Genomic DNA, 26,961 nt, shown 5'->3' on the forward strand with positions numbered 1-26,961 from the left:
AACAGTCTGCAGTAACCTGGGATGAGAATATACCATTAAAGCATACAGAAAACATGTAAATTACCTATTCAGCACTGGATCATATGCTTCGACTGTATTTAAATATGCATTGCCGTTATGACCACCCACGGCAAAGATTTTGCCCATCACCGTGGCGATGCCCACTCCGCCTCTGGGGGTGGTAAGTGCAGCAACGTAGTCCCACTTGTTGCTTCGAGGGTCATACCGCTCAACCGAACTCAGAGGAGAATTATCATCAAAACCACCTAGACATAAAGAGAGATGTTGAAACAGCAATATGTCACAGAATTAACTACTGTATTTTAGTAACTTCCACAACCCAATTTTTAAAAATTTTAGAATGATTTAGAGAAAAACGAGAAAAAATTTCATCCAAGCACCATTATCAACCACTTCCAGAAAATGTATACAACTGAATATAATTGCTATTGTACTGCAAGAGTAAGACTAAAAATCTTGCAGTGAGAACTCTCATCCTTGCAACTAAGCACGTCATTCAGAAAAACAAAACGGAAGGCATGTGCGTGAGTCGTGCTTTGCCTCCTGCTGGCAAGCAAGACGGTACTGCGACACCCTGGATTGCATTTTTAAACAGTAAAAAGGCTTCACAAGGGAATTTGCTATACTAAATCATATGATCCTTCTAGATACATGCTGAGGTTTGCAAACTGATTTCCTCAGCATTACAGCTGACATCATGCCACAGAGATAAGGGACTACAGTCAAATGCTCACAAAGTTTTGCCAAAACCACATCTTCCTCTTACATACTCGAGAAGATGATAGTCTTTTCTATAACTCATCCCAAGAATGTACCGAGTACATTTCAAATACAGTGACCATTATTTTAACAGGGTCTTTTTTTTTTTAAGATTTGTTTATTTTTTATTAGAAACCCAGATATACAGAAAGGAGGAAAGACAGAGAGGAAGATCTTCTGGTCACTGATTTGCCCCCTAAGTGGCCACATGACCTGGAGCTAAGCCGATCTGAAGCCAGGAGCCTCTTCTGGGTCTCTCATGCAGGTGCAGGGTACCAAAGCTTTGGGCCGACCTTGACTGCTTTCCCGGGCCACAGGCAAGAAGTTGGATGGGAAGCAGGGCTGCCGGGATCGGAACCAGCGGCCATATGGGATTCCGGTGTGTGTAAGGTGAGGACTTTAGCTGCTAGGCTATTGCACTGGGCCCTTAATAGGATCTTTTAAATTTTTTATTATTTTAGGATACAGTTCCATAAGCTCTGGGATTTCTCTTCCTGTCTCCCCAAGTCCCTTCTCCTCCACTGATTTCCCCTATATTATTAAAATAGTATAATCCTTCAAAAACAGTCATAAATTCATCATTCTGCTGTTTAAGTGAATCCTAACATTGTAGGTATGGAACAGTGCTTTTTAAAAATAAGTGTGCCTCTTTTTAAGCTTCCTCTACATCTACACAAACAGTAACTCCCCTGGGTGACTCAGGGTACTTTCCTGAGAATAGGAAGTACTGTATTATGATTAATTTATTTAAAGACAGGGTCAGCAGGGTAAGCACTGTGGTGTAGGAATTAATGCCACCACCTGCAAAGCTAGCACCCCTTTGACTGCTGATTTGTGTCCCAGCTGCTCCATTTTCAATCAAGCTCCCTGCTATTAGCCTGGGAAAAGCAGCAGAAGATGGCCCAACTACTTGGGTCCCTGCACCCATGTGGGAGACCTGGATGGAGCTCTTGGCTCAGTCCTGACCACTGTGGCCACCTGGGGAGTGAGCCAGTGGATGGAAGATCTCTCTGTCTTAGTCCTTCCCTCACTCTGTGAATCTACGTTTCAGATAATAAATAAATAAAAATTCTCTAATAAGTTAAAATTTTTTCAACTTAACTGAAGATTCACACCAATTTTATGTACAAACTGATAAAATTTGACAAATATGTACAATGTAACATCACCACATAAATGATTTAAAATACTTTTCATTACAGCAAAAGGTTTTTAATTACAGTTCATAATATAGATTAAATTTTAATAGTTATATTTTCTACAGATTTCCACCCTCTTCTGTGATTTCTTATCATTTTCCTAAATAATCCACATATATTTATTATAATAATAAAGAACCCAGAACAGAAGAACAAAAAAATGAAACACAAAGCAGTTAGGTTTTACACATGCCCATGACTTTCGATTTTTATTATTTAAATCAGCTGTAGCTGTCTCAAGTAGGACTGAGGTGGTCAAGAGCACTAAAATGTTCAACTTGGAGCCATTCTTATTTTTTCCATGCTTGCCCTAAGTATAAAGAGCCAAACAGTTTTAATACATAACAACAGTGTTGTTGACACAGGAGCCTGTGTTGGTCCCTATGCAACACTGTCACTCATGTACTCATGTGTCTAGCAGCATCTCTGACTACCTACACAGCTGTTATGATCAGGCATAAAAAAATTCAAAAGGCAGAGTTACAGAGAGAAGACAGATCTTCCATCCACAGGTTTATTCCCTCTTATTATCAAGAACTAAATAAGTTATATAAGCATAAGTAATATATGTAACATAAAAAGATTACCTCAAAGCATGTATGAAAATGGAAGCTTATTTTGGAATGAAAATTTTTCAAATCCATGCATAATTCTTTCCTAATACAAAATTTCCATGGGCTTTTTGAAAACCTTGCAGATGCTGTGCCACCCTCTAACTAGTCCCCATCCCACACCCAACCCCCTAAAGGAAGGAACTGCTAATCCTAATACAGCTACACATTTACTGGCCAACTACAACGTGTCAAACACAGTTGGAGATACTTAACACATACAAAGGTTCTTTTCAAAGCTCATAAAATAAACATGCTTATTTTGGAAAAAAAAAAACCCTAAATTTCAGTTTTGTGGCAATCAAATTAAAGTTATCTTCTAATTCTATTTTTCCACCTCAGTATTTTCACATCTTTAATTCTTAAACAATTCTGAAGGACGGGCGTTAGAACCCCTGCGTCTTGTGAAGCCTTGCTACGGAGCTGCGTCGAGCAGATGTGACACAGCAGTGACATCCTTGGGCCTCTCCCTTACGGGGAAGGTGTGTAATGAAGTTTCAGGAAGCATCACTCTGATGTTCCTTCTAACTCCACAAGTCAGTGAAATAAATATGATTAATAAAGACTGACCCAGCTTTATTTGAAGTAACAACTAGCCAACTTTACATATTCAACCTAATTTCCTTTGATATGAGGTTCAAATGAAACACAAGTCTTAGATCTTTTAAGATTTACTTTCATGGGTCCAGTCCATGGTGTAGTAGGTGCTGGCATCCCACAGAGGTACCATTTCGAGTCCTGGCTGCCCCACTTCCAATCCAGCTCCCTGTTAATGTGCCTGGGAAAGCAGCAGAAGATGGCCCAAGTCCTTGGGTCCCTGCACATAGGTGGAAAGGCCAGAAAAGCTGCTGGCTTCTGGCTTCATCCCAGGTCGGGCCATTGGGTCACCTGAGGAGAGAACCAGCAAATGGAAGACTTCTCTCTGTCTCTCCTCTCTGTAAATTCACCTTTCCAATACAAATAAATAAATCTTAAAAAAAAAAAAAAAGGATTTACTTTCACAAAACATAATTTGTACTTCCATATTTTGAAACATTTGTTATTTAAATATAAATACCTATTTTGGAGCAATCTGTCACTACTAGAGAAATGTCAAGTATAAGCTTTAAACACCAAAGATAAAAACAAAAGCAAAAAAGAATTCAAAGGCAGGGGCAGGGCACTTAGATTAGTGGTGAAGAGACCCACTGCCAACTCTGGCTCCTGACCCAGGCTTTCTGCCGGTGCAGACACCGGGAGGGGGCAGTGTGATACTCAAGACCCTGGGTTCCTTTTCAGTTGTGTTGGCTGGTTCCCAGCTTCAACCCCAGCCACTGTAAGCATCTGAGGAGTAATGCAGGGGATGGCAGCCAATTCGCTCTCCTTTCTGTGTCTAAATAAAGTAAAAAAAATTAAAACCAACTCAGCTATATCTCAGCACTGATCCCAGCAAAGGTTAAAGGTGTGTTAACATGTGTTATTTTGTGACACTTGTCATGTATCCAAAAACATCATCCACTCACCAACAACATATAAGCAACCATGAAGTTCACTAACTCCATTGCCTGCTCTTCGCTGACCCATTTCTTTAACTTCTATCCACTTGTCGAGATGTGGGTCATACCTCTCTACACTAGATAAAGAAGCCACTCCGTCATTGCCACCTACTGCATAAACATGGTTCTAAAGGAAACACAAAGAAAACACATGACATTAGATTTTGATTGGATTTATATTGCCCAAGCAGTAGGTCACTATATACAAAAAGATGTATTTCACAAAATACTGTTACACAACAGTATCTGCTTACTGGTGATATGAATGTATCAGCCCTTCATTTGATTATGGATGAAATGCAATGCAATTCCCTGGCAAGTTGCCATGTAACTTTACCACTAGAGCCACAGAGCCAACTCCTCCACGAGGTGTGTTCATTGGGGCCACTGCACTCCACTGATCCGATTCTATGTCATATCTCTCCACATCGCTGAAGCAGGTGTTATCATCCAACCCTCCAATTGCATAAATTGGGCCTCCCAAGGAGGCCAAGGCAATTCCTCGCCTGCAAAGGGAAAACAAAAATATAGCTCAACATCTCAGTCTGCCTCTGGGGAAAAAAGGTAGCAAAAACAGTTACGCTAATGCAAGTCATTTATCATTTTTCCCATAAGATGGTATGATTTGATTCTAACATTTTTATATTTATCAAAGTTTCTTAACAGTGTTGCCAAATTGTGCAATTATTTGAGGATAGTGAGGTCCGGAGTTGCATGGCCTACACAGGCTAAAGAGTAAAACTTAACAAAGTAGTATTTAAGGAGTCCCAAGTTTCAGAGCATAATGAGTTAGCACAACACAGCTGCATAATTGAAAGGTACATGAGTTGGCAGGGAATCATTTGTGGAAGTCAAAAGCTGATCTCATTTCTGAACCCAGGGATTTACACAGCCTTCCTGACAGTTTTGCTATGCTAAGCAGAGCCACCTTAATTTTGATATTATAAGCTTTATATTGCATTGCTTTGTTTCTGCAGGGCATTCATTTCTGTTATGTGAAGAGACTTAGACTCACTTCAATGCTAATTTGTTCTAATAGCAGATATAAAAAAGTTACTTCAATTTTTTTAACAGAAAGCATTGCAACAATTAAAAGTTGAACTGCATGTTTGAAAATAATCCAGGGGAAAAGCCTGGTCTCTTCAACAAATGCTGTTGGGACAACTGGATAGCAGCCTGCAGAGGTAAGAAGCAAGACCCCCACCTGTCACCTTATATAAAAATCAGCTCTAAATGGATCAAGGACCTAAATCTGCACCCAGAAACCATCAAATTATTAGAGGAAAACATAGGAAGCACTCTCCAAGATATAGGAATTGGGAAAGACTTCTTAGAAAAGTCACCAAAAGCACAGGCAAAGCCAAAACAACTGGACTACATCAAATTAAGAAGCTCTGTACAACCAAAGGAATGACCAACAAAGTAAAGAAGCAAACAACAGAATGGAAGAAAATCTTTGCACACTACACAGACAGGGAACTAATACCCAGGATTTACAAAGAGCTTCAGAAACTCAATGACAGTAAAACAAACACTGTGAAGAAATAGGTGAAGGAAATTAATAGACCTTTTTCATTTAATATTTATTTATTTTTATTGGAAATTCGGATATACAGAGAGGAGGAAAGATACAGAGGAAGATCTTCTGTCCATTGATTCACTCCTCAAATGATCGCAATGGTCAGAGCTGACCAGACCTGAAGTCAGGAGCCAGGAGCCTCTTCTAGGTCTCCCGTTTGAGTGCAGGGTCCCAAGGCTTTGGGCCAACCTTGACTGCTTTCCCGGGCCACAAGCAGGTTGCTAAATGGAAAGCAGGGCTGCCAGGAAGGATCAGAACTGGCACCCATATGGTGCGTGCAATGTGAGGACTTCAGCCACTAGGCTAGCACGCCAGTCCCAAAAGACATTTTTTTCAAAAGAACAATTTCAAATGGCTAATAGACATTGGAAAATACTCAGGTTCCCTAACCATCAGGGAAATACAAATACCACATTGAGGTTGTACCTAACTCCAGTAAAAGCAGTCAACATTCAGAACTCTACTACCAACACCTGCTGGTGTGCATAGAAAGGTATCCTAGTTTGGTGTTGGTGGGAGAGGAGACTAGTACAACCACTATGGAGAGTGCTGAGACAACTGAAAATTGATCTGCCGTATGACCCAGCTATCCCACTTCTGGGAATATATCCAAAGGAAATAAAATCTGCATATGAGAAAGTGACCTGTAATCCTATATTTATAGCAGCACAATCTACAATAGCAAAGACATGGAAACAATCCAGATGCCCATCAAAAGAGGAATGGATAAAGAAACTGTGGTACGTCCACTCCCTGAAATACTACTCAGCCATAAGAAAAATTAAATCTACCATTTGCAACAAAACTCCCTACTAGAGACCATTATTCTCAGTGAAATAAGCCAATCCCTAAAGAACAAATATCATAGATCAACAGACACACAGATAATCTTGTATGTACATATATTTATCTAGAGGAACTGTGTACTGGAGACTATAGCATACCAAAGTGAAGGTTCACTGACCATGCATCTCTATTTCTTAATAAAGGATGACTACCAATGAAACTGCTAAATGTATGTCATGATACACTTAAACAGAAGAAAAATAGACTTGTGACTGTTGTTGGCGGACTACAGTGCTGTAATAACATAGGGGAAATTAGGGTGTTTGAAGGGGAGACCACTGAGACCATGGAACTGTATCATGAAAATAAGTTAATTAAAGAATTCAAGAACAAAAAAAAAAAATAAGAAAACCTACTTTATCACTAACTTCAGAACCATGAAATAGGCTTATAAACCTTTACCAGAATGCATCTTCTTCTGAAATGCAGCTGATACTAACGACTTTCTACAGGGAAAGCACTTTGAAAATGCCTGGCCCATGTTTAGTGCTGTCCAAGTACTAGATATTAACATCAAGGGAGAAATCAGTTCCTTTATTATAATTACAACTCCAAGTTTATCGTTTCATATCCCATAAAGAATTCCTAGGCAAACTATGAGGAATCTCCTTCAGCTCCTTTGGGTGTAGAGCTAGGATGCATCAAATACTTGTGGTGCTGTGGGCAAATCCCCAGCTTGCAATGTCAGGATCCCATATCCAAAGGTTTAAATCCTGACTGCTATACTTCAAACCCAGTTTCTGAATTCTGCCTTTCAAATAAATAAATAAATAAATAAATAAATAAATCCTTATTGTGAAGTCTACCAAGACTATAGGGGGTCAGTGCTATGGCACAGCAGCTGAAGCTGCTACTTGAATGCAGGCACTGCATAAGGGCACTGATAGTTTGTGTCCTGGCTGCCACACTTCCAATCCAGCTCCATGCTAATAGTCTGGGAAGACAGCCCAAGCATCGGGGCCGCAGCCACCCAGGGGTAGACCCAGATGAAGCTTCTGGGTTTGACCTGGCCCAGGTGGCCATTGCAGCTATCTAGCCAGTGAATCAAAGACCTTTCAAACAAACAGATCTTATAACAACTGCTATGCACAATTTGGGTTTAAAATTGCTCAGCTTAATAACAAGTCATTTCAAAAAATTTACAATTTATTTTTTACTTATTTGAAAGGCAGTTACAAACAGAGGAGTATTTACAGGGGTAGAGAATCTTAAATACCAACATATATTTCAATTTATTACATGTGGGAATTCAAATATTAATACTCATGATAAAATAATAAAGGAAATAGAAAATGAGAGGCATCTGGCAAATATGGTAAATCATGAAGGATCTTATGTATGAATTAAGAAAAAATTTGCACCAAAAAATTCTTTAATTCTATTTTTCCCATAAATTTTTGAACTATCCTTGTGTCTTACATATATACATGTCTTAGTTCCAAAGTCAGTATTTTAATTAATAACACAAGAGACACTTCCACTATGATTAGGAACAAGACAAAGCATATTGTATTACATTATTACAGTATCAAAGAGTCAGTAAGTACAAGAATGTGTAAGAACATGGTAAAACTGAAGGTCTACAGATTCATGGCACTGTTAGCAGTTAACACTTTGGGAAGCTATGTGTGTGGCATACAGCAAAGTTTCTAACCCCTGGCACTGCTGTCATTGGAAGAACTGCTCTGTTGTGGGCAGCCGTCCCAGTGCCCTACGGGGTGCTGTCCTCTACCCACGACGTGGTAGCAGCAAGCTTCTCCCCTCCAATGTGTGACAACCAAAAGCTCCCCAGACACTGCCTGGTGTTGTAGAAAAGGGGGGAAAAGTCAGTGCTCAGGTGTAAGGGGAACTGTGACTGCTACTATGGTAACTTAAAATAGCATTCCAGAAAACACAAGTTCCTATTTTTAATTACTAAAAAAAAAAACAAAAACCAAACAAAAAAACAAAACAGAAAGGTATAACCAATCATCATTTTGGATGTTTTAGCAAAATGTGTTTGACAAGGCATTTATTTTCCGCGTCACAAGTTCAAGAGATGGTTTCCAAGGGATCTACCTCTTTGTGTTCATTGATGCCTTCATCATCCATTTATTAGTGAGAGGATCAAACATCTCCATGCTACCTAAATGTTCATTTCCATCATGTCCGCCTACTGCATACACTTTACCTGTCAAACAGAAAAACATTTTCATTTGATTCAAAATAAATGGTAGTATTAATGTTATTTTTATATGAATGCAAAACTTAGAGGCCATCATAAGTTAGCTTCCAACAACTGCTAATGATAAATGCTATTTCAAGAGTCATAATCAATGTAATCTTCCAACATACTATTCTACATAGTTATTCAAATGCTCCCATATTACCCCCCACTCAGGTTTCCTAATTTTAATTACTTAGATTAGATGACTAGGAGTTAAAATGATAAAGGATTCTTAATATGTCAAGAAAGTGCAAGTATTATTAACACCGATGATAACACTTCTTCCATCTCGAACTAACAAAAATACATACAATGGAACATGGGAAATATTTCACACCAGAATTTTCACTGTGATTATTTCTGGGTGTTTGGGGTTACAGATGACTTTTTTTTTAAGGTATGTTTTTATGGGGCTAGTGTTGTGGCACAGGGGATTAAGGTCTGCCTTTGATGCCAACATCTCAAATCAAAGCAGCAGCTTACAAATCCTGGCTGTTCTGCTTCCAATCCAGGTCTCTGCTAAAGCCGAGGGAAGCGGAAGTTGTTCCAAGTGCTTGGCCCCCTGCCACCCACATGGGAGAGCACAGTGGTATTCTGGGCTCTTGGCTTTGGCCTGGCCCAGCCCTGATGAACCAGGGATAGAAAATGGATCTATCATTTTCTTTCTTTCTTCTCTTTTCATCTCTCTCTCTCTGCCTTTTAAGTAAATAACTTTAAGGCATGTCTTTATATTTTCCAAAATGCCTTTATACTTTACAATCAATTTTTAACATTTTCTAATAGTTTTAACATTTTTAACATTTTCTAACAGTTTATCCACACTTTCACAATTAACTCATTTTCAGTAACAAGTTTTTTTAAAATCTAATTTCAATAATAACAATTATTTACGGTTTGAGTTCAATGAATATTTTTCTTTGTTTTTCAAATACAAACGGTCTTCAGAAGTTCTGAAAAATGTGCATCTTTTAATTCCATTCATGCATGAGGTTTTTTTGGAATATTTCCTATAACTCTGGGCAATTTAACTCTGCATCTCTTTCCTTTAACACTCATCTTCACCTTATGCACCCGTAAGTATATGCAACGCTGAACATCTGTGGCCAATGCAGGTAAGTAATCACTGACCAAAGATTTTACTGACATATTAAAAAGATGATAATTCATCAATTTGCTTGAACAATGAAATTCTCAAAATCCAAATATTTAAAAAAAAATCACTATGCTGCTGGCATGGTGACTCAATAGGTCAATCCTTTATCTGCCACCACTGGCATCCTACATGGGCACCAATTCTATTGCTGGCTGCTCCACTTCAGGTCCAGCTTCCTGCTTACAGATGGAGAAAACAGCAGAGGATGGCTCAAGTCCTTTGGACCTTGTAGCCATGTAGAAGACCCAGAAAAGTCTCCTGGTTCCTGGCTTTGGATTGGCTCAGCTCCATTGCAGCATCTTGGGAGTGAACTACTGGGTGGAATATTTTTCTCTGTACTCTTCGTAAATCTGCTCTTCAAATACTATTCATTAATTAATTAAAATGAGAACAATTATTAGGCAATGTGATTTTTATACAACAGGGGACTTACCTGCCACAGAGATTACACCAACATGTCGTCTTCGGCTATTCATTTCTGGACCAAAGAACCAGCTGTTTTTGTGGATAGAGTAGCACTCAATACTACGAAAGGGGTCACCAGATCCACCTCGACCTCCTACACAAAACAGCACACCTAAAGGGAAAATCACAGAGATCAAAACCATACTGCCAATTAAAAAAAAATTAGTACAAAAAATAAGAAGTCAAAATACTGAGAAATGGGAAAAAATGAGTTAATTGGGTGGTATTCAATGTTATATTACTGGAATTTAATCTAGTACTCCTCCCCCTTAATTGACCTTTTCCAAGAACAGGGTACATTGGGAGCCAGTGCCATGACTCAAAGGACTAATCTTCTACCCTATAGTGCCTGGATCCCATATGGGCGCCAGTTTGTATCCTGGCTACTCCACTTGCAGCCCAGCTCTCTGTCTATGGCCTGGGAGAGCAGCAGAGAATGGCCCAAGTCCTTGGGACCCTTCCACTGTGTGGGATGTCTGGAGAAAGCTCCTGGCTCCTGAACAGCTCAGCTCTGCTGCTGCAGCCATATGGGGCATGAACCAGGAGACAGAAGACCTTCTCTGTCTCTCCCTCTCTCAGGAAATCTCCCTTTCAAATACAAATAAATCTTAAAGAAAAAAAGAAAGAGAAACTGAAAAAAAGCATGTCTGCTTGTCTGCTTGTAATATTCCATTAAACAATATCGTACTGCATAATCTCACCCTGCAGAACTACTCACCATAACAAATCACCTCCTAAGCCAGCTTCCTATCAAACACAGTGGATACATACTGTTTTTCTGACCAACTCCTTAGTTTCTTGATTTCTGCAAGACCAAATTTCCTTTAGTCTCTAAATTTTCATGTTTTTCAAGTTCTAATCTATTTGTTGCATATTTTATCATCAACAGGAAAAGTTCATCCCTTTGTTTTAAATTCTTTCAGTGTCATACCTTTGAATCCATATTTCTACCTGAAATTCAACATGTTCCAAAGATTCTCTTTCTTACCTACTTAAAAAAAGCCCTCATCAGTACTATAAAAACCTGTTCTCTTACTGCTTACAAATCTTTTTTGCTTTTTGATTATCAGCAATGTAAACAAACTAAAGGAGCTCTTTTAACAGCCATTACTTATAACAGAAGTTCTCAAAAACTTCACTGAAGGCTGGGACAATGTTTGGACGAATGGTTAAGATGCTGCTTGGGATATACCATGTCCCTTCTGATTCCAGCTACATAAAAATCATTAAAACTTAATACCTCAGTGAATTCCTTTAACCGGATAATAAATGACCACACAAATGATTGACTAGAACTACCTGCAGGTATCTCTCCCAATTAATTCAATATTTTGAGAGAAACAAAGTTGAAAGAGACATTAGAGATCATGCAGTTAGACAGTTTATTAATACTCTGTGGTCTTGAGATGAAGAAATGTGCTCTACACTGCTACCCTTGACAGGATGGAGGTGGGAGAACTATCATGGAGAGACATAGAACCTGAAATAGCTACAGCAAATTTATAGGAAATAATAACAATAATAAAATAAAGCCTCCCACCTCTCAATAATTTAAAAAGTAAGGAATAGGCACTTTTGTACCACTGCTTTTTAAAGATTTATTTATTATTAGAAGTGTACTTTTACAGAGAAGAGAGATAGAAAGATCTTCTATCTCTGGTTCACTTCCCACTAGGTTGCAATGGCTGGGGCTGAGTCACTCCAAAACCAGGAGCCAGGAGCTTTCTTCAGGTCTCCCACATAGGTGCAGAATCCTAAGGCTTTGGGCCATCTTCTGCTGCTTTCCAACGCCACATGCAGGGAGCTGGATTAGAAGCGGAGCAGCCAGGACAGGAGCCTGCACCCACATGGGATGCCAGCACATGAAGGCATCCTGCTTCAGACAGCCTGGCTCTGGCTGTTGTGGCCATTTGGGGAAAGAGAACCAGTCAATGAAAGATCTGTCTTTCCCTCTGTTTCTCTGTAACACTTTCAAGTAAAATAAATAAATCCTAAAAAGTAGTGACAGGAAAAAAGTGTTTATTATCATTTATATTTCATATATGTGCAATTTTTTTCAAAGAATACATTTATTTTTTTTAAGATTTATTTTTATTATTTTTTTATTGGAAAGGCGGATATACAGAGAGGAGAGACAGAGAGGAAGATCTTCCGTCCGATGATTCACTCCCCAAGTGAGCGCAATGGCCGATGCTATGCCGATCCGAAGCCAGGAGCCTCTTCTGGGTCTCCCACGTGGGTGCAGGGTCCCAAAGCTTTGGGCCGTCCTCGACTGCCTTCCCGGGCCACAGGCAGGGAGCTGGAAGGGAAGCGGGGCTGCCGGGATAGAACCGGCGCCCATATGGGATCCTGGGCGTGCAAGGCGAGGACCTTAACCACTGCACCACCGTGCCAGGCCCCAAAGAATACTTTCATGGGCGTGCAAGGCGAGGACCTTAACCACTGCGCCACCGTGCCAGGCCCCAAAGAATACTTTCAATCTACAGTTGACTGAATCCCACAAGTGTGAAATTCGCTGATACAAAACCCACTGACAACAAGGGCAAAACTATTGCCTTTTGTACTTGGTAGAGTAGGCTGGCCTACAGAACTCATTACATGAGAACTCTACATCAGGAAGCAGTAAATACATTTAGAGGAAATCTCTATTCCGAGTTTCTCTTCCTGAATTTCTGGATCTCAATTTCTAATTCTCAAACAGATTACTCTGTATACAGAAAAGGGAGTTGGCCAGGAGCTAAGATGCCTGTGTGTCACCTCTGGGTGCCTACGTTCAGTCCCTGGTTTAGGCCAATGCAGGTGCTTGGAGTCAGACAGATGCCTCAAGCCCTATCACACGGGCTCCTGCCTTCTATGTGGAGAAACCTGGGTCACATTCCTGGCTCCTGGCTCCTGGCTCCTGGCTCCTGGCTCCAGGCTCCAGGCTCCAGGCTCCTGGCTCCAGGCTTCAGGCTCCAGGCTCCAGGCTCCTGGCTCCAGACTCCAGACTCCAGGCTCCAGCCTGGCTCCTGCCTCAGGACATAAATGAGAAGACTGGAATTATCTCTGCTTCATAAATAAATAAATAAAATCATGTATGTGTATGCATACACACACACAATTTTCTTGTGAAAATATAGTGAAAAATGTGGCAAATAAAAGTGAAACCATAGACTCCTAAAACAGAATAGTTTTAGATTTTTTTTTAATATTTATTTATTTGCAAGGTAGAGTTACAGAGAAGGATAAGAAGAGGCAGAGAGAATCTCCCACTAGCTGGTTCACCACCAAAATGGCCACAACAGACAGGGCTGGACCAGTCCAAAACCAGGAACCACCTGTTTCACCTGGATCCCCCACATAAGTGCAGGGACCCAAGGGGGATGTTCTTTTGATTTGGAAAAATGTAAAAATGTAGGGACAGGCATTTGACCTAACACTTAAGATGCCTCCTGGAACACCTGAGTCCCATTCTGGAGTGCCTACTTCAAGCTAACACACCACACTGAGAGGCAGCTGGTGAAGGCTCAAGGACATTTGTCCGGCATGATTTCCAAGCTCCTGTTTTCTGGTGCATGCCTGGCTATTGCAGACATCTACGGATTGAACCAGTGGGTGGAAGACAATACTCTTTCAACCCTTCATGTCCATTCACAAGATTTTAAAAAAATATTTAATCATGTAATATGTATCAAGTCCCAACACTTAACAGAAATCCAAATCTAAATAATAAATCTACCTGGGTTTAAACTGTTTAAGACACATCAAGGAAGTAAACCCCAATAAAATAAAACCAATTCAAACAAACTGCTAGAAAAGCATAAATAAAACAAGTTAATCCTGTCTATAAGAATTGCGGAAAACCTCAAAGGAAGAGGTGTTTTAGTAGGCTCTTAAGAATGTGTGCGATCTGTTATGGCATTCTAAAACTCTGGCTCATCATTAAAATCATCTAAAACTCCACTGCCAACTGTTGCTTTAAAATAGATATACGCGGTGGTCCAAGTGGTTAGGGTCCTCGCCTTGCACGCCCAGGATCCCATATGGGCGCCGGTTCTATCCCGGCAGCCCCGCTTCCCTTCCAGCTCCCTGCCTGTGGCCCAGGAAAGCAGCTGAGGACGGCCCAAAGCCTTGGGACCCTGCACCCACGTGGGAGACCCAGAAGAGGCTCCTGGCTTCGGATCGGCATAGCATCGGCCATTGCGCTCACTTGGGGAGTGAATCATCGGACGGAAGATCTTCCTCTCTGTCTCTCCTCTCTGTATATCCGCCTTTCCAATAAAAAAATAATAAAAATAAATCTTAAAAAAAATAGATACTAATTCTCTTACAAGTAAATTTGGAAACTAACACTCAAACACAACAAAGATCCTTCCAGCAGAACTGATACAATGAGTAATTTAATTACCGGCAGTATGCTTCCTTGGGGTGGTCCGAATGGAGTATTCAAAGTCAGGCACTGCTCTGCTACTCAAATGAAGGTGGTAATTTCTTGCTTCATCCAATAAATCTCTACATTTTAGATTTTGCTTGACAATCTGTTCTTTTGCCACAACACCCATAAGAAAGTCAACTGGCAATAATGGCAGACGAACCTAAGATCATGAACAGTTGTGATACAAAGTCCTAAGTGGTAATACATCAGTTTATTCCTTTACTTTCACTGCAGTGTTTTTTCTTTTTAAGATACATTTATTTCATAAGGACTTTTAAACACATTAATGAAATTCAATCTGTCAATGCTAAATCAGACAATGTTATGCATATTCACCATCTTTAACTATAGCTTTAGGTTGGGGTGGGCATTTTTTCAGCAGTTGCATCACTGGTTGCAATATCTGTGTCTCATATCAGAGTGCCAGGATCTGATACTGCTCCTGGCTCCTGACTTGGACTCCCTGCTAGTGCAGACCTGGAGAGGCTTCAGTTATGGCTCAAGGAATTGCGTTCCTACCACTGGTGTGTGAAACTTGGATCGGGCTCCCCAGTCCCAGCTGTGGTGTAATCCCAGCGCTGGCCCTACTGTAGGCATTTATGGAGTGGACCAGTAGACAGAAAAGGAGACAGAAGTGCACTATCTACCACACACACACACACACACACACACACACACACACACAGATTTAAGTAGATAAAATAATTGTCTCTATTCAAATTACTCACTTTCCAAAACTGACATAATCACAAAGCCCTTTAGCTGCTAAAGCAAAGCAGCAACCAAAATAAAATTGTTCCACTTTAATCTTTTGGCTTTTTAAGCTAAGTTCGCACATATGGAAATGACATTTTTTTTCTCATAAAAACATGTTTATTTCACATATGAAATAAACATTGTTTCCTACAAAACCATGGTATTAAATGGTCATTTACAAGTGCACTTCAGAAAGTTTATGGGAAAATGGAAGTAAAAGTTCCTTTTCGTTCAACTTTTATTTATTTTAATTTTATTTGAAGCATACTGAGATAAAGATCTTTCATCCCCTGGCTCACTCTCCAGATGCCCACAAAATGTAGGGCTAAGCCAGGTCGCAGCCAGGAGGCAGGAACTGGAGGTGAGCCTTTCAGAGAGGTGGAACACATCCGAGTACCTGAGCCATCTCCTGCTGCTTCTCCAGGATGTGTGTCAGCAAGAAGCTGAACAGGAAACAGAGGAGCTGGGCTCGACCAAACACCCTGAGTGGCACGGCACAACATGCCTACCTGGATAAATTCAAGTCCAAACAATTCTAAAATCCATAGTTCCTTCATAGCATTTCCAATAACTTTTTAAAGACTCTCTAGCACCTAAAGGATGCATTTCCTCCTGCAGTGGAGGCACTCACCCTTCTTCTCTTACACACGCACTGTTTCCTGGCGGATTAAAGGAAGGATGGAGCCAGGTGGTACTGCTCTGAGTTAAAAGCACACGCACAAAAGGGCTTGAGTCTAACCTCTTTCCCCCACTACAATGGCCCACACACCTGTCCACACAATCCCCTTGAATGAATTCTGCCTATCCTAAAACAGGAAAAAAGAACATACAAGATACAGCTGTAAGATAAAGAAACTATGTTCTTGTTAACAAATTTTGCTTTGAAAGTAATTCTGAGATCCAAAAGTATTCTGAACTTTGCATAAATATTGTATATGTGCTCCAAAAAATATTAGTCTCATTAAAATCATACTTAAGCATACTTCACTCATCTACAACTATCCAGACAGAAAAGAGTGATAATTAAAAACGATTTCATTCTGGGGTAGGCACCATGGCATGGTAGGTTAAGCCTCTGCCTGGTATCCCATACAGAAAAGCAGTCTGAGTCCCAGGCGTTTCACTTCTGATCAAGCTCTCTGTTAATACACCTGGGAAAGCAGCAGAAGCTGGCCCAAGTCCTTGGGCCCCTGCAATCACATGGGAAATCTGGAAGAAGCTTCTGACTCTGAGCCAGCTCAGCTCCTGCCATCGTGCCAGCCCCAATAATCCACTTCTGATCTTCCTGCCAGGATAATGTGGCTGGGTGAACAGAAGATTGCTCAAGCATTTGGGCCTCTGCCACTCATGTGGGAGACCTGGATGGAGTTCCAGGCTCCTAGCTTTAGCCTGGCCAACCCCAGCCGCCGTGGCCACTTTAACTTATGTGTGTGTGTATGTGTGCATCTTCCTCTTTCTGTAACTCTGCTTTTCGAATAAACTTTAAAATCTTAAAAAGAAAAAAGTGAGACGGGGAAGAGAGAGGAAAGTGAAAATAAAAGACACAGACTCCAAAGTGTGTATTTACAATGCAGTTATCAAACAAGCACTGTGGGCAATAAAAAACATTAAGATAATAATACAAAAACACTTCTGATTTTCTTTTTAAAAAGTCAAACTCTGATGAGGGGATAAATGGAAAGTGGTGTCTTACACTTCTTCCTAGAATAAATCTACTTGCATTATGCATTAGCAAGCTGTACTTTCATTATCTTATCAACATACTTTTTTAAAATTTAGAAGCCCCATAAATTGATAAATACTATATTCATCTAAAGTTGCTCGGAGCCAGGTTTTGTCAGAATAATACCCATTACTACCACAATCAAAGGAATACTGCAAAGATCCAGGCTATGAAATAGACAAAATTACTAATTCAAATGGGATAAACTGAGACTAACCCCTACGTGGTGTAACAAGAACAGAAAGGAATTAAAGCCATTTTCATAAATGTATCACATCAATGACTTCCATATTCCTTTGAATGATCTCTACTTTTCATATAAATTGCTTCCACATCATTTCATTTCTGCATGCAATTTGATTTCGGCCCATACCTGTGCAAGCGTTTCATCCAACCATTTGGAATGATGCTGAGGATTGGCAAGAAGCCACTTGATGGCAGCACTGTAAACCTGCTTTTCATTCTCAATATTCAGGTCACTAGAGGACAAAAGCTTTTGAAGGTGCTGGGGTGACACACTTACAAAGTCCTCACACTCCACAACTTCAGGAAAGTGTTCACAGGCATACTGATCTGCCATGTCCATTAAGTCCATGCGGTTATGACTTTCTGCAAAGGCTCTGACTGCTAGGCAATTAGACGGATGAAAATGTAACTTCATGTACTCACAACAAGCCCTGGCCACCAGTTCAACCTGCAGAATGCAGGCTGCATATAAGAGAGGCTGGACATTGTCAACAGTCAAAGTGAGCCGGGAAGAATAGACAAACTTTACCAAGTCTTCTATTGTATCACCATCGAAATCTCTGATCTCAATCACCGTCTGCTTGGCTTCAGCCATTTCAGAGAGAAACATGGCTCTGAAATAGGGAATAACACAAGCCAACACCAGTCTGTGACAAGAGATGAGCTTTGAACCAACCTGTTAAAAACAAAAACAAAATAGGACAGTTCAGGCCAGCTACCAAAACCAAGCCATTTCCACCTTTCAAATAACTACTTCTAAAATGTATGGGAGTATTTCAAAGCTCATGGAAAAATATAATTAAAAAATGAATTCTGATGCAAAATTTTTGAAATTCATGCAGTCTTATATACACAGTTTCTATGATGTTCTTAAAGATCCCTCTATACATGGATTTCAAAAAATTTTACACTAAAGTGAACTTTATCTTTTAACTCCATTTCCCATGGACTTTTTGAAGCATCTGTATGAACAAGGAACTGCAATTTTTCTGTACTATCTCATATTTCAGGAGTATTTTATGAATTAATGAGAACAGCAACCTATATCCTTTTGTACTCACTGTATGCAGGCATTATTTTAAATAATTTCCACATCCCAACTCATTTAATAGCCCAATATTCCCAATGAATGGGTATTAGACATTGAATATCCTTTATCTCAAATGCTGGATACTAGAATTATTTCAGATTCCAGAGGTTTCCAAGATTTAACAACATGCACAGAGTTTATTGGCTGAAAGTCCTTAAACCTGAAAGCTCTAAGTCAGAAACAAAATCTTTGTGAGCACTGGAATGATGCTCAAAAGTGGCACACTGGGGGTCAGCCACTTGGCACACTAGCTAAGCTGCCACCTGGGGTAATGTGTGAATGTCTGGTTCAAGTCCTGGCTCTGCTTTCGATTCTAGCTTCCTCCTAACGCACACCGTGGGAGACAGCTCATGATGACTCAAGTGCTTGACTCCCTGCCACCCACGTAGCAGAGCCAGACTGAGGTTCTGGACTCTTGCTTAGGTCTGACCCAGGCATTTTTAGGAAAGGATCAATAGATGGAAGATCTCCTTTTATCGCTTTCTGCCTTTTAAATAAAATGATTTAATAAAAAAAAAAAAAGAAGAAGCTTTTTTTCAAGCTTCAAGATTTGGAAAATTTAGGATTTCCATGTTAGGGATGCTCAAGGTGTATTACTACCTGCAACTGATCAACTGAAAAACTGAAGCACAGCGTAAATAAACTAATATCTAGTATTTACTAAGTTTAACAAAAGTTTCCATTTTCTACTTATTTCAAAAATGATACATTTTATATAATAATGCAGAAATAATCCTGAAATCTCACCACCTTAATGAAAGCTGAAATTGTTTCCAATGGTGTGCCCTTACAAGCAATGTAGTAGTGAAGTTCTCTAATAAAGGCTGCTTCAAGGTTAGCCACAATACAGACATGGCTGCCAATCTGCCTGCTGGGGGCTATTTTTTAAAAACCTTCTTGCAGTTACTTAAACACATGTATTAACTTTTAAAAACACTTTTTTCTATCAAGTTGGGAGAGAAGCAAGACAGGGAGCAAAGGAAGAAGAGAAGTGGAAAGGGAGCAAGGAAGAAAAAGAGGGAAGGGGAAAGGAACAGAAAAAGAGAGGGAGGGAGAGAGGGAAAGAGAAAGCTGGGAAACGGAGGAAGAGAAGAGGGTTAAGGGGAGAGGGAGGACGGAGGAGAGACTGATTTCCCAAATGCCAACAGGCACGGTTGGGCCAGGCCACAGCTGAGGTACTCCAAATTCCATTCAGACCCACTGCACAGCCATTATGGATCCAAGCACCTGAGGTATGACCTGCCACTTCCCAATGTGCACGTTAGCACAAAGCTGGAATCAGAAATCGAGGTGAGAGTCAAACTGGATGTGAGTTGCCAATCAGAGGCTTAGCCCACCCACAGTGCTACAATGCCCATCTTCACAGAGCTTCCTTAGAGTATCTCTGTCAGATCCTGAGTGTTAAGAAACAGCTGCCACTGACTCATGGACCCACTGCTATGTGCAAAATCTGGCACTGGGAGAGGTTCTGATGGAGGAGCCTGGGCAACTCCTCTGGCAGGACACAGACCCAGCAGGTAAGCGCAAGAAACATGATAGGAAACAGCCCAGAACAGGCCATGGAAAGTTTCCCACTGGCATACATCTGGCATGGGTCGGGGGAAGACCAGGCTGAATCTGTTCACATCATCCACTGGCAAATCCAAGCACCAGAACAGTGTGGGTCGAGCCGGGTTCGGTTGCAACAAAAACTAGTGCACAATATAGAATGCCAAGGTGAGGTTGCCTGTGCCGGATGTGACCACAGCACCCAACCAGCACACGTGAGAACCAGGAAGGGAGGGGGCAGAGCCGGCAGGGGAATAAGGGGTGGTTCCTTTGCTGGACAGCTACTCCCACTGGAGAGCATGAGCTGGGATGGGGCAGACCAGACTAAGCAGGGCTACACCTGTGCACCTCATGTGGACAAGAACAGGGAAAAGCCAGGCTGAGCTGATTATTCCTACTGGTACAAACAAAATTAGAGAGGGTGAGGGTTGTTTGGGCTTAGTCACAGCATCAGCTGCAAGAAGCTGGCACTGGGGACTAGTTCTGTCAAGTCAAACCACAGAACTACCTGGAGAGTGCATAATCCGGGAGTGGGAGAGGCCTGGGAAGGAAATAGTGGGCTCCTCCCTCTTGGGTTACCACTTCCATGGGAGGGCACGAAAACCAGGACAGGGGCTGGGGTGGAATGGGGTGTGGGACAGACTGGACTACTGTTACACATACTGGCAAACCAGGGTAGGGGACGGGCCTGGTGGGGGTTATTGCGGGTCGCTCCAACTAGGCTGCAGCTCCCACTGGTTTATGCAAGGGCCGAGTATGTGCTGGGCAGAACCAGGCTGGACTGCAACACCCATTGGTTCCAGTGGAAGTCGGGAGTGAAAACAGAACCAACCCAGCGATTGCAACCACCAGCTGATCAGGGCCATGGACTGAGCCGGGCCCTGTACTTGCTAGTACATACAAGAATCTGGTCTGAGAACACCTCAGACAAAGTTTCTTTGGAGATTTCCCCAATTGAAATGCTGGACTCAGAACCCTAACCAAGAAAAGAGAGAAGACAGAACAGGTCAATCAACCATCTCAGCTATATGTCAGCAGCAAAATACAGGGCAAACTCTATGTGAATCAGTGGATTCTTCAAAGACTTCATAGTGTTTGGAGTGGCAAGATTGGCAGCAATTCATAACTGTTGAACTATCAGAACCACTTGAGCAAGAACCTTGCCAAATACTCTACATCCAGGACCTGGGTTGGGTGGGAAACTGGGTGGGCCTTCTCCCTTAATACCCCCCTTTTAAACATGAAGGAAACAATATGGAAATGATAGTCTTACCCACTTTCCTATAGCCCTTGAACCTTTTTACCCCAAATCACCATGTAAAGATTGTAAAAAATATAAAAATTTTTAAAAAAGCTGCCAGTTTGATGAGTAGAACTATTTCATTGTGTGGTTTTTTTTTTTTGCTTTTTTTTTTTTTTGGTATAATCTGGGGTACAGGTCTTTGGTGTACTATGGATTTTTCTGGCTTATATGTAAGAACTGCCGAATCATTTAGAATATTAAATATGTGTCATGCATACTTCAAATTTCCTTTTTCTTTTACAGTTTTTCTTCCCCCATACAGAATTTTATGTAATTAATCTTTGATTCCTGGCTTAGGTAAATTGCTTAAAATAATTATTGCAAGATTCAATAAATATTTACTTTTCATATTTATTGACTACTTTAATAATTTTATGCTTTATATTTTCTTTTTTATATAGTAGTAATCAAATTTTCCAGTTACTTTAAAATTTGATTACATAATAAGAGAATTTTAATGTGAAAACTTGACAGAGATGAATGACTTTGCTTATAAATGGCTCTCGCACAGTATTTCACAAATGTAGAAGAAGAACGGCTATCACTTACTTCAGCGAGCACAGATGATCATTTCCGTCTGTTGCATCATATTAAATTTAGCAGAACTCACAAGGCAGGATTTAGATTCTACTGAGACTCAAGTTATAATGTAGACTACAGCATAAAGCTTGGCATTTTTTCAAACTCATTTCAGCCCTAAAATGGGATCTGAATTCTGATATTAAGCATCATGAACATAGCCTAAAAATGTCCTTTCAAAAATCTTTTCCGTAGTCTACCACTAGGATTCAGTTTCTATGAGTATTTGTAAAATGTATATTATAAACTTGCTCAGTCAAGTAACTTGCCAACACTCTAACACATGACAGTACTATGGAATGGGACTCTACAATTTCCATATTGACTTCTCCATCCAAGCTGTACAAACTAATGGCTAGCAAGTTAGTTTCACCATGCTTTTAATAAAACTCTGTACCTCTAAAACTATTTTACCTTCTCAGTTCAAGTAAACTAAACTGTGACATACACAGTCCCATAAAATATCCTTCTTGGACCCCTTCCCATTGCATATTAACCAGGGGATTGGGTCTATGTAAAAGGTCTACCCCAAAGCCACTCTAACTCCAGCCCAGCTGTGGTGGACCTTAATTTGGCCCTTCCAACTAGTGCCCATGCACTAGGTGCCAAGCTGTTAGGCTCTCCCTCCTGGATGCACTTCTCCAGGTTAAAGCTCACTGGATCCTGACGACAACCAAAGAGAGGACCCAAAGAGTTGGTGGAAACCACAAGCCCTGACCCCTCACCCCCCTCCTGCTTCTCACTGCCATTCCAGAGGATTCTGAAGAAGACATGTCTGCTCACAAAACTATGAGACACTCACAATGTCTGATCCTGGACGATCTTATGATCTTGTCCTGACCCTTCCTAAAAGCTGCCCTCGTTCCTATCTGGACACAACAAGTGCTTCATTTGGCTGAGGCTGACTTTGTTGATTACACTGCTGGGTGCCTGTTTAAGCTCTACTGATTTGAAAAATGATTCTCATGTTTTTTTCTGACTGTCCCCTCCTGTCCTGTCCCCATGCAGAGTTTACTGACTGCATGTCACCCAGCACATATACTTGATCTCATTTCCTCACTTCTAAGTCAGTCAGTCTCTCTCTCTCTCTCTCTCTCTCTCTCTCTCTCTCTCACACACACACACACACACACACACAGAGTTGGAGGAAGGGTAGAGCTCTTTAATCTGATAGTCTACTTCTCAAATCCCTGTAACATTTGGGGATAGGCCAGACTGAAGTCAGGAGAAGGTCTCCCACACAGTTGGCAAGGGACCCAAGAATAGAGCCATTATCTGCTCCCAACCAGTCAGCTGGGAAGTCAGACACGGGCTCCCAAGCAGGGGCTTAAACCACTGTGCCACAGGCCTGGACCCAGGACACCTTCATGTCTTAAATGCAGATTCAAGTTCTCAAGTATATCTCTTGTCTGTGCTATAAATAATCTGAATGTATCTCCATGAATGGATTCATGCTTTACACCAAGGCCAGAGGGAACGAACTTAAGCCTTTTTCACCCTTCTGCCACATTAGGACCTCACTGTCCTGTGGGAACAAGTCTCTAAGAAAAAAAAAAAAAAAGACAAAAAAACAGAGGAGCAGTTTCAAAAAACTCAGGCCAGGCCAATAATGTAAACGAGATGCACTTAGTGGTGATATCAAGAAGATGTACAGGCACTTCTCACTCTCTAACCCCTATTCACTTCCTCAAGTAAATTAGCCATGAACTCTCATGAGAACAATGACATCCCCTCAGACTCCGTAACGCATGAGTAACAAGCATTTTTGTAAACGCTTATTTTATTCATCTACAACATAAACTTAAGCAATGAGTATAATATTCCTGCAGGACAAATTTGCTCTGCCCACTCTCCAATTTGCTGCCCTTAAGAAGCTAAGCCATATGTGGTTTTTAGGGCTGCCACTGGATATGCTTGGAAAACACTGTCACTAGCAAGCATAATGGTACATACACGAGCTTTGCTTCTCCCTGTCATGACAGCAAGCTAGTATGTGAGGACACGTCACAAAGCTCATGAATTCAGAGATAAGGTTACATTGATGGAAACGAATTTTGAAATCTGGCCAGCTTTTTCATAATACATATTTCCCATGATTTAAAAAGACGTATCCTCGTATATGAAGCATTTCCAATCACCTTTCAGACGTACTAGGTCCTTTCTTGGCACTTCCATAAAAAATAACAACAGCAACCATGAAATTCTGTTCCAATTAGCTGTGTCTGGGCGGATCTCTGGCTAAACTTCAATGTCTCTCACAGCAAGTACAGTTATGTTATTTACATTTGTACTCTTTGTGTACTAGCTAAGACCTTGGTGAGTATTCCTAAATGAATTGTTTGCTATTTCTACAATAGGACCTCATTACAGAATTTAAAAATGGGCTGGTGCTGGTGCTATGGCACACTGCTGTGTGCAGTGTGGCATCAGCATCCTATATGGGAGTTCTGGCTATTCCACTTCTGCCCAGCTCTCCTTGCTACTATGCCTGGCAGAGCAACACAGGGCGGCCCAAGTGCTTGGACCCCTACACTCAGATTCCAGCTCCTGGCTTTGGGGGGCATCTGGGGAGTGATCCAGCAAATGGAAGATCGTTGTCTTTCCCCCCCTCTCTGTAATCCTGCCTTTCGAATAAAAACAAATAAATCTTTTAAAAAATAGAAAACAAAAATAGACTTATCACCTTATAATACTAGTAGTAAAATAAATTTTGTGATAAACATCTTTTGAACTCACCTAAAGAGCTGTTGGGCATGGTGGTTAGGATGCCCACACCTCTCATCAGAGCACCTGGATAAGACACCTCCTTCTGACTCTGAGCCCAGCTTCCAGCTAGCCTGGCCTCTGGGATGCAGCTGTGACAGCTTGAGTGACTGGGCTCCTGCCGCCCGTACAGAAGACTAGGACTGAGAGCAGCTCCAAGCTTTGGCCTTACCCCCGAAGCTGTTGAAGGCACTTGGGGAATAGACCACTGAACAGGGATTCTCTGTCTTTCCAGTGATTAAATTCTTGTCTTGCATCCACCAGGATTGCACAATGGTGCTAATTCATATCCTGGCTGCTCCACTTCCCTTCCAGATCCCTGCTTGTGGCCTGGGAAAGCAACTGAGGACGGCTCAAAGTCTTTTGACCCTGTATCCACACAGGAGGCTTGGAAGAAAACTCCTGGCTCCTGGCTTCAGATTGGCTCAGCTCCAGCTGCTGCAGTCACTTGGGGAGTGAATCAGCAGAAAGAAAATCTCTCTGTGTCTCTCTTTCTCTCTGTATATTTGTCTTTCCAATAAATAAAATAAAACAAATCTTTAAAAAAAAGGATTTAATTGTTCCTTTAAAAAAAAAACCTAAAAGTTGAAGAAACACTAAACCAGAATTCAAAAACCAGCAGAGCATTTAGCCTTACATTCAAGCCGCTGATTGGCACACCTGTGTCCCAGAGCCTCTGGGTTCAACCCTGACTGGGGCTCCTGGCTCCAGCTCCCTGTGAATGTGAACTGGGAGGCAGTGCTGATGGCTCAGCAGCTGGTCTAGTTTCTGGTTTGGCTGCAGACTTCAGTCCCAACTGCACACCACTGCAGGCATTTGGGAAGTGAAGCATAAGATGAAAACTTTCTATTTCTCATTTTCTCTTAAAACAAAATTCGTTTAAATTTTAAAAAATTAAGAAACAAATAGTCACAAATATGGTAAAGGAATAAATTAATTCTTTCTAAAGAATAGGAACAGACTAACAAAGAGCTATCTGATACTCTTGGAATAATATATATAATGATATTAGTGGCTGTTATTATTTAATATACACCATGCAGTGGATGCTAAACATGTGCTAAGTCAATCACACTTTACATCATTATCTCATTTACCCTTCACACAAACAACCATCATCTTCATTTCACAGGTCAGAAAATAAAAATCATGCTCAATTTCTTTAAACTAGCCCCGATGGAACAATCTCATTCCTACACAGCTTACAACATGGTAAACTGAATCCTCCCACAAAGATTCTCCTACAGTGTTCATTCCAACCCACTGCTGACACTACCCCAAAACAGTTGTAAGTCTGCTTATTACTTCACCGTCATGGGTTTATCTTTATTTTTCACTAAAGAAGTTCTACAGAATTTTTTGGTAGCTTGTAAAATTACTCTAAAATTCCATTTAAAACTTTACAAAATTTTAGAAATATTTAGAAATATTTATTTAAGTATCTTCCATGCAGTCAGTGGTTTGCTGAACTGATAATTAAATTTAAATAACCTACATTACATTATTTGGAAATATTTATTTATTTATTTTTCTTGGAAAATCAGATTCACAGAGAGAAAGAGAGACAGAGAGAAAAGACGTTCCATCTGCTGGTTTACTCCCCAAGTGGCTGCAATGGCCAGAGCTGATCCTAAGCCAGGAGCCAGGAGCCTCCACCAGGACTCCCACGTAGCTGCAGGGTTTCAAGGCCTTGGGCTGTCCTCAACTGCTTTTCCAGGCCACAAGCAGGGAGTTGGATGGGAAGCAGAGCCAACAATACAAACCGACACTCATATGGGATCCCGGTGCACGCAAGGTGAGACCTTTAACCACCAGACTATTGTGCCAGGCCCTACATTACATTTACCTTTACTTATTACACTAAATTTCACACAAGGGTTGAAAACCAGAATGAGAGCATGCATGTAAACATAATATACTACACAGATCAAAAAGCCCCCACGTTCTCCTTTATTAACATCTGCTTGTGGCTAAATTTCACACAGAGATAAATCTTGTAGAATTTTTTTTTGTCAATATTTTAGGAAGCAAATATTTAAGGCCACTTAAAATTCAAGGAAAATAACTATTGATTGATTATCCACCATGTAATACTGCACTACTAGACATTCCAGGCCTGAAATTCCTTCCATTTAAGGATTTTTTAGTATTCCCAGATACTGCTA

General features: G+C 40.8%; 1 protein-coding gene across 4 annotated transcripts in view; it reads right to left on the reverse strand.

The window, feature by feature from the left end:
- LOC121166320 (kelch-like protein 8) overlaps positions 1-26,961 on the reverse strand; it is a 41,419-nt gene that overhangs the window by 1,840 nt on the left and 12,618 nt on the right. For 2 of the 4 annotated variants that reach the window (XM_040995462.1, XM_040995461.1), the window contains 7 exons: positions 17,641-18,189; positions 14,762-14,948; positions 10,343-10,486; positions 8,609-8,720; positions 4,463-4,631; positions 4,093-4,252; positions 65-266 (listed from right to left, as the gene is read on the reverse strand). In XM_040995462.1, coding sequence (XP_040851396.1) covers positions 65-266; positions 4,093-4,252; positions 4,463-4,631; positions 8,609-8,720; positions 10,343-10,486; positions 14,762-14,948; positions 17,641-18,189 — 1,523 coding nt within the window. The remainder of the gene's footprint in view (positions 1-64; positions 267-4,092; positions 4,253-4,462; positions 4,632-8,608; positions 8,721-10,342; positions 10,487-14,761; positions 14,949-17,640; positions 18,190-26,961) is intronic. The other 2 variants (XM_040995464.1, XM_040995465.1) reach the window with 2 other exon arrangements.

The sequence above is a fragment of the Ochotona curzoniae genome, unplaced genomic scaffold (assembly GCF_017591425.1).
Source record: "Ochotona curzoniae isolate NIBS_2020 unplaced genomic scaffold, NIBS_Ocur_1.0 patch124, whole genome shotgun sequence".
Classification (NCBI taxonomy): domain Eukaryota; kingdom Metazoa; phylum Chordata; class Mammalia; order Lagomorpha; family Ochotonidae; genus Ochotona; species Ochotona curzoniae.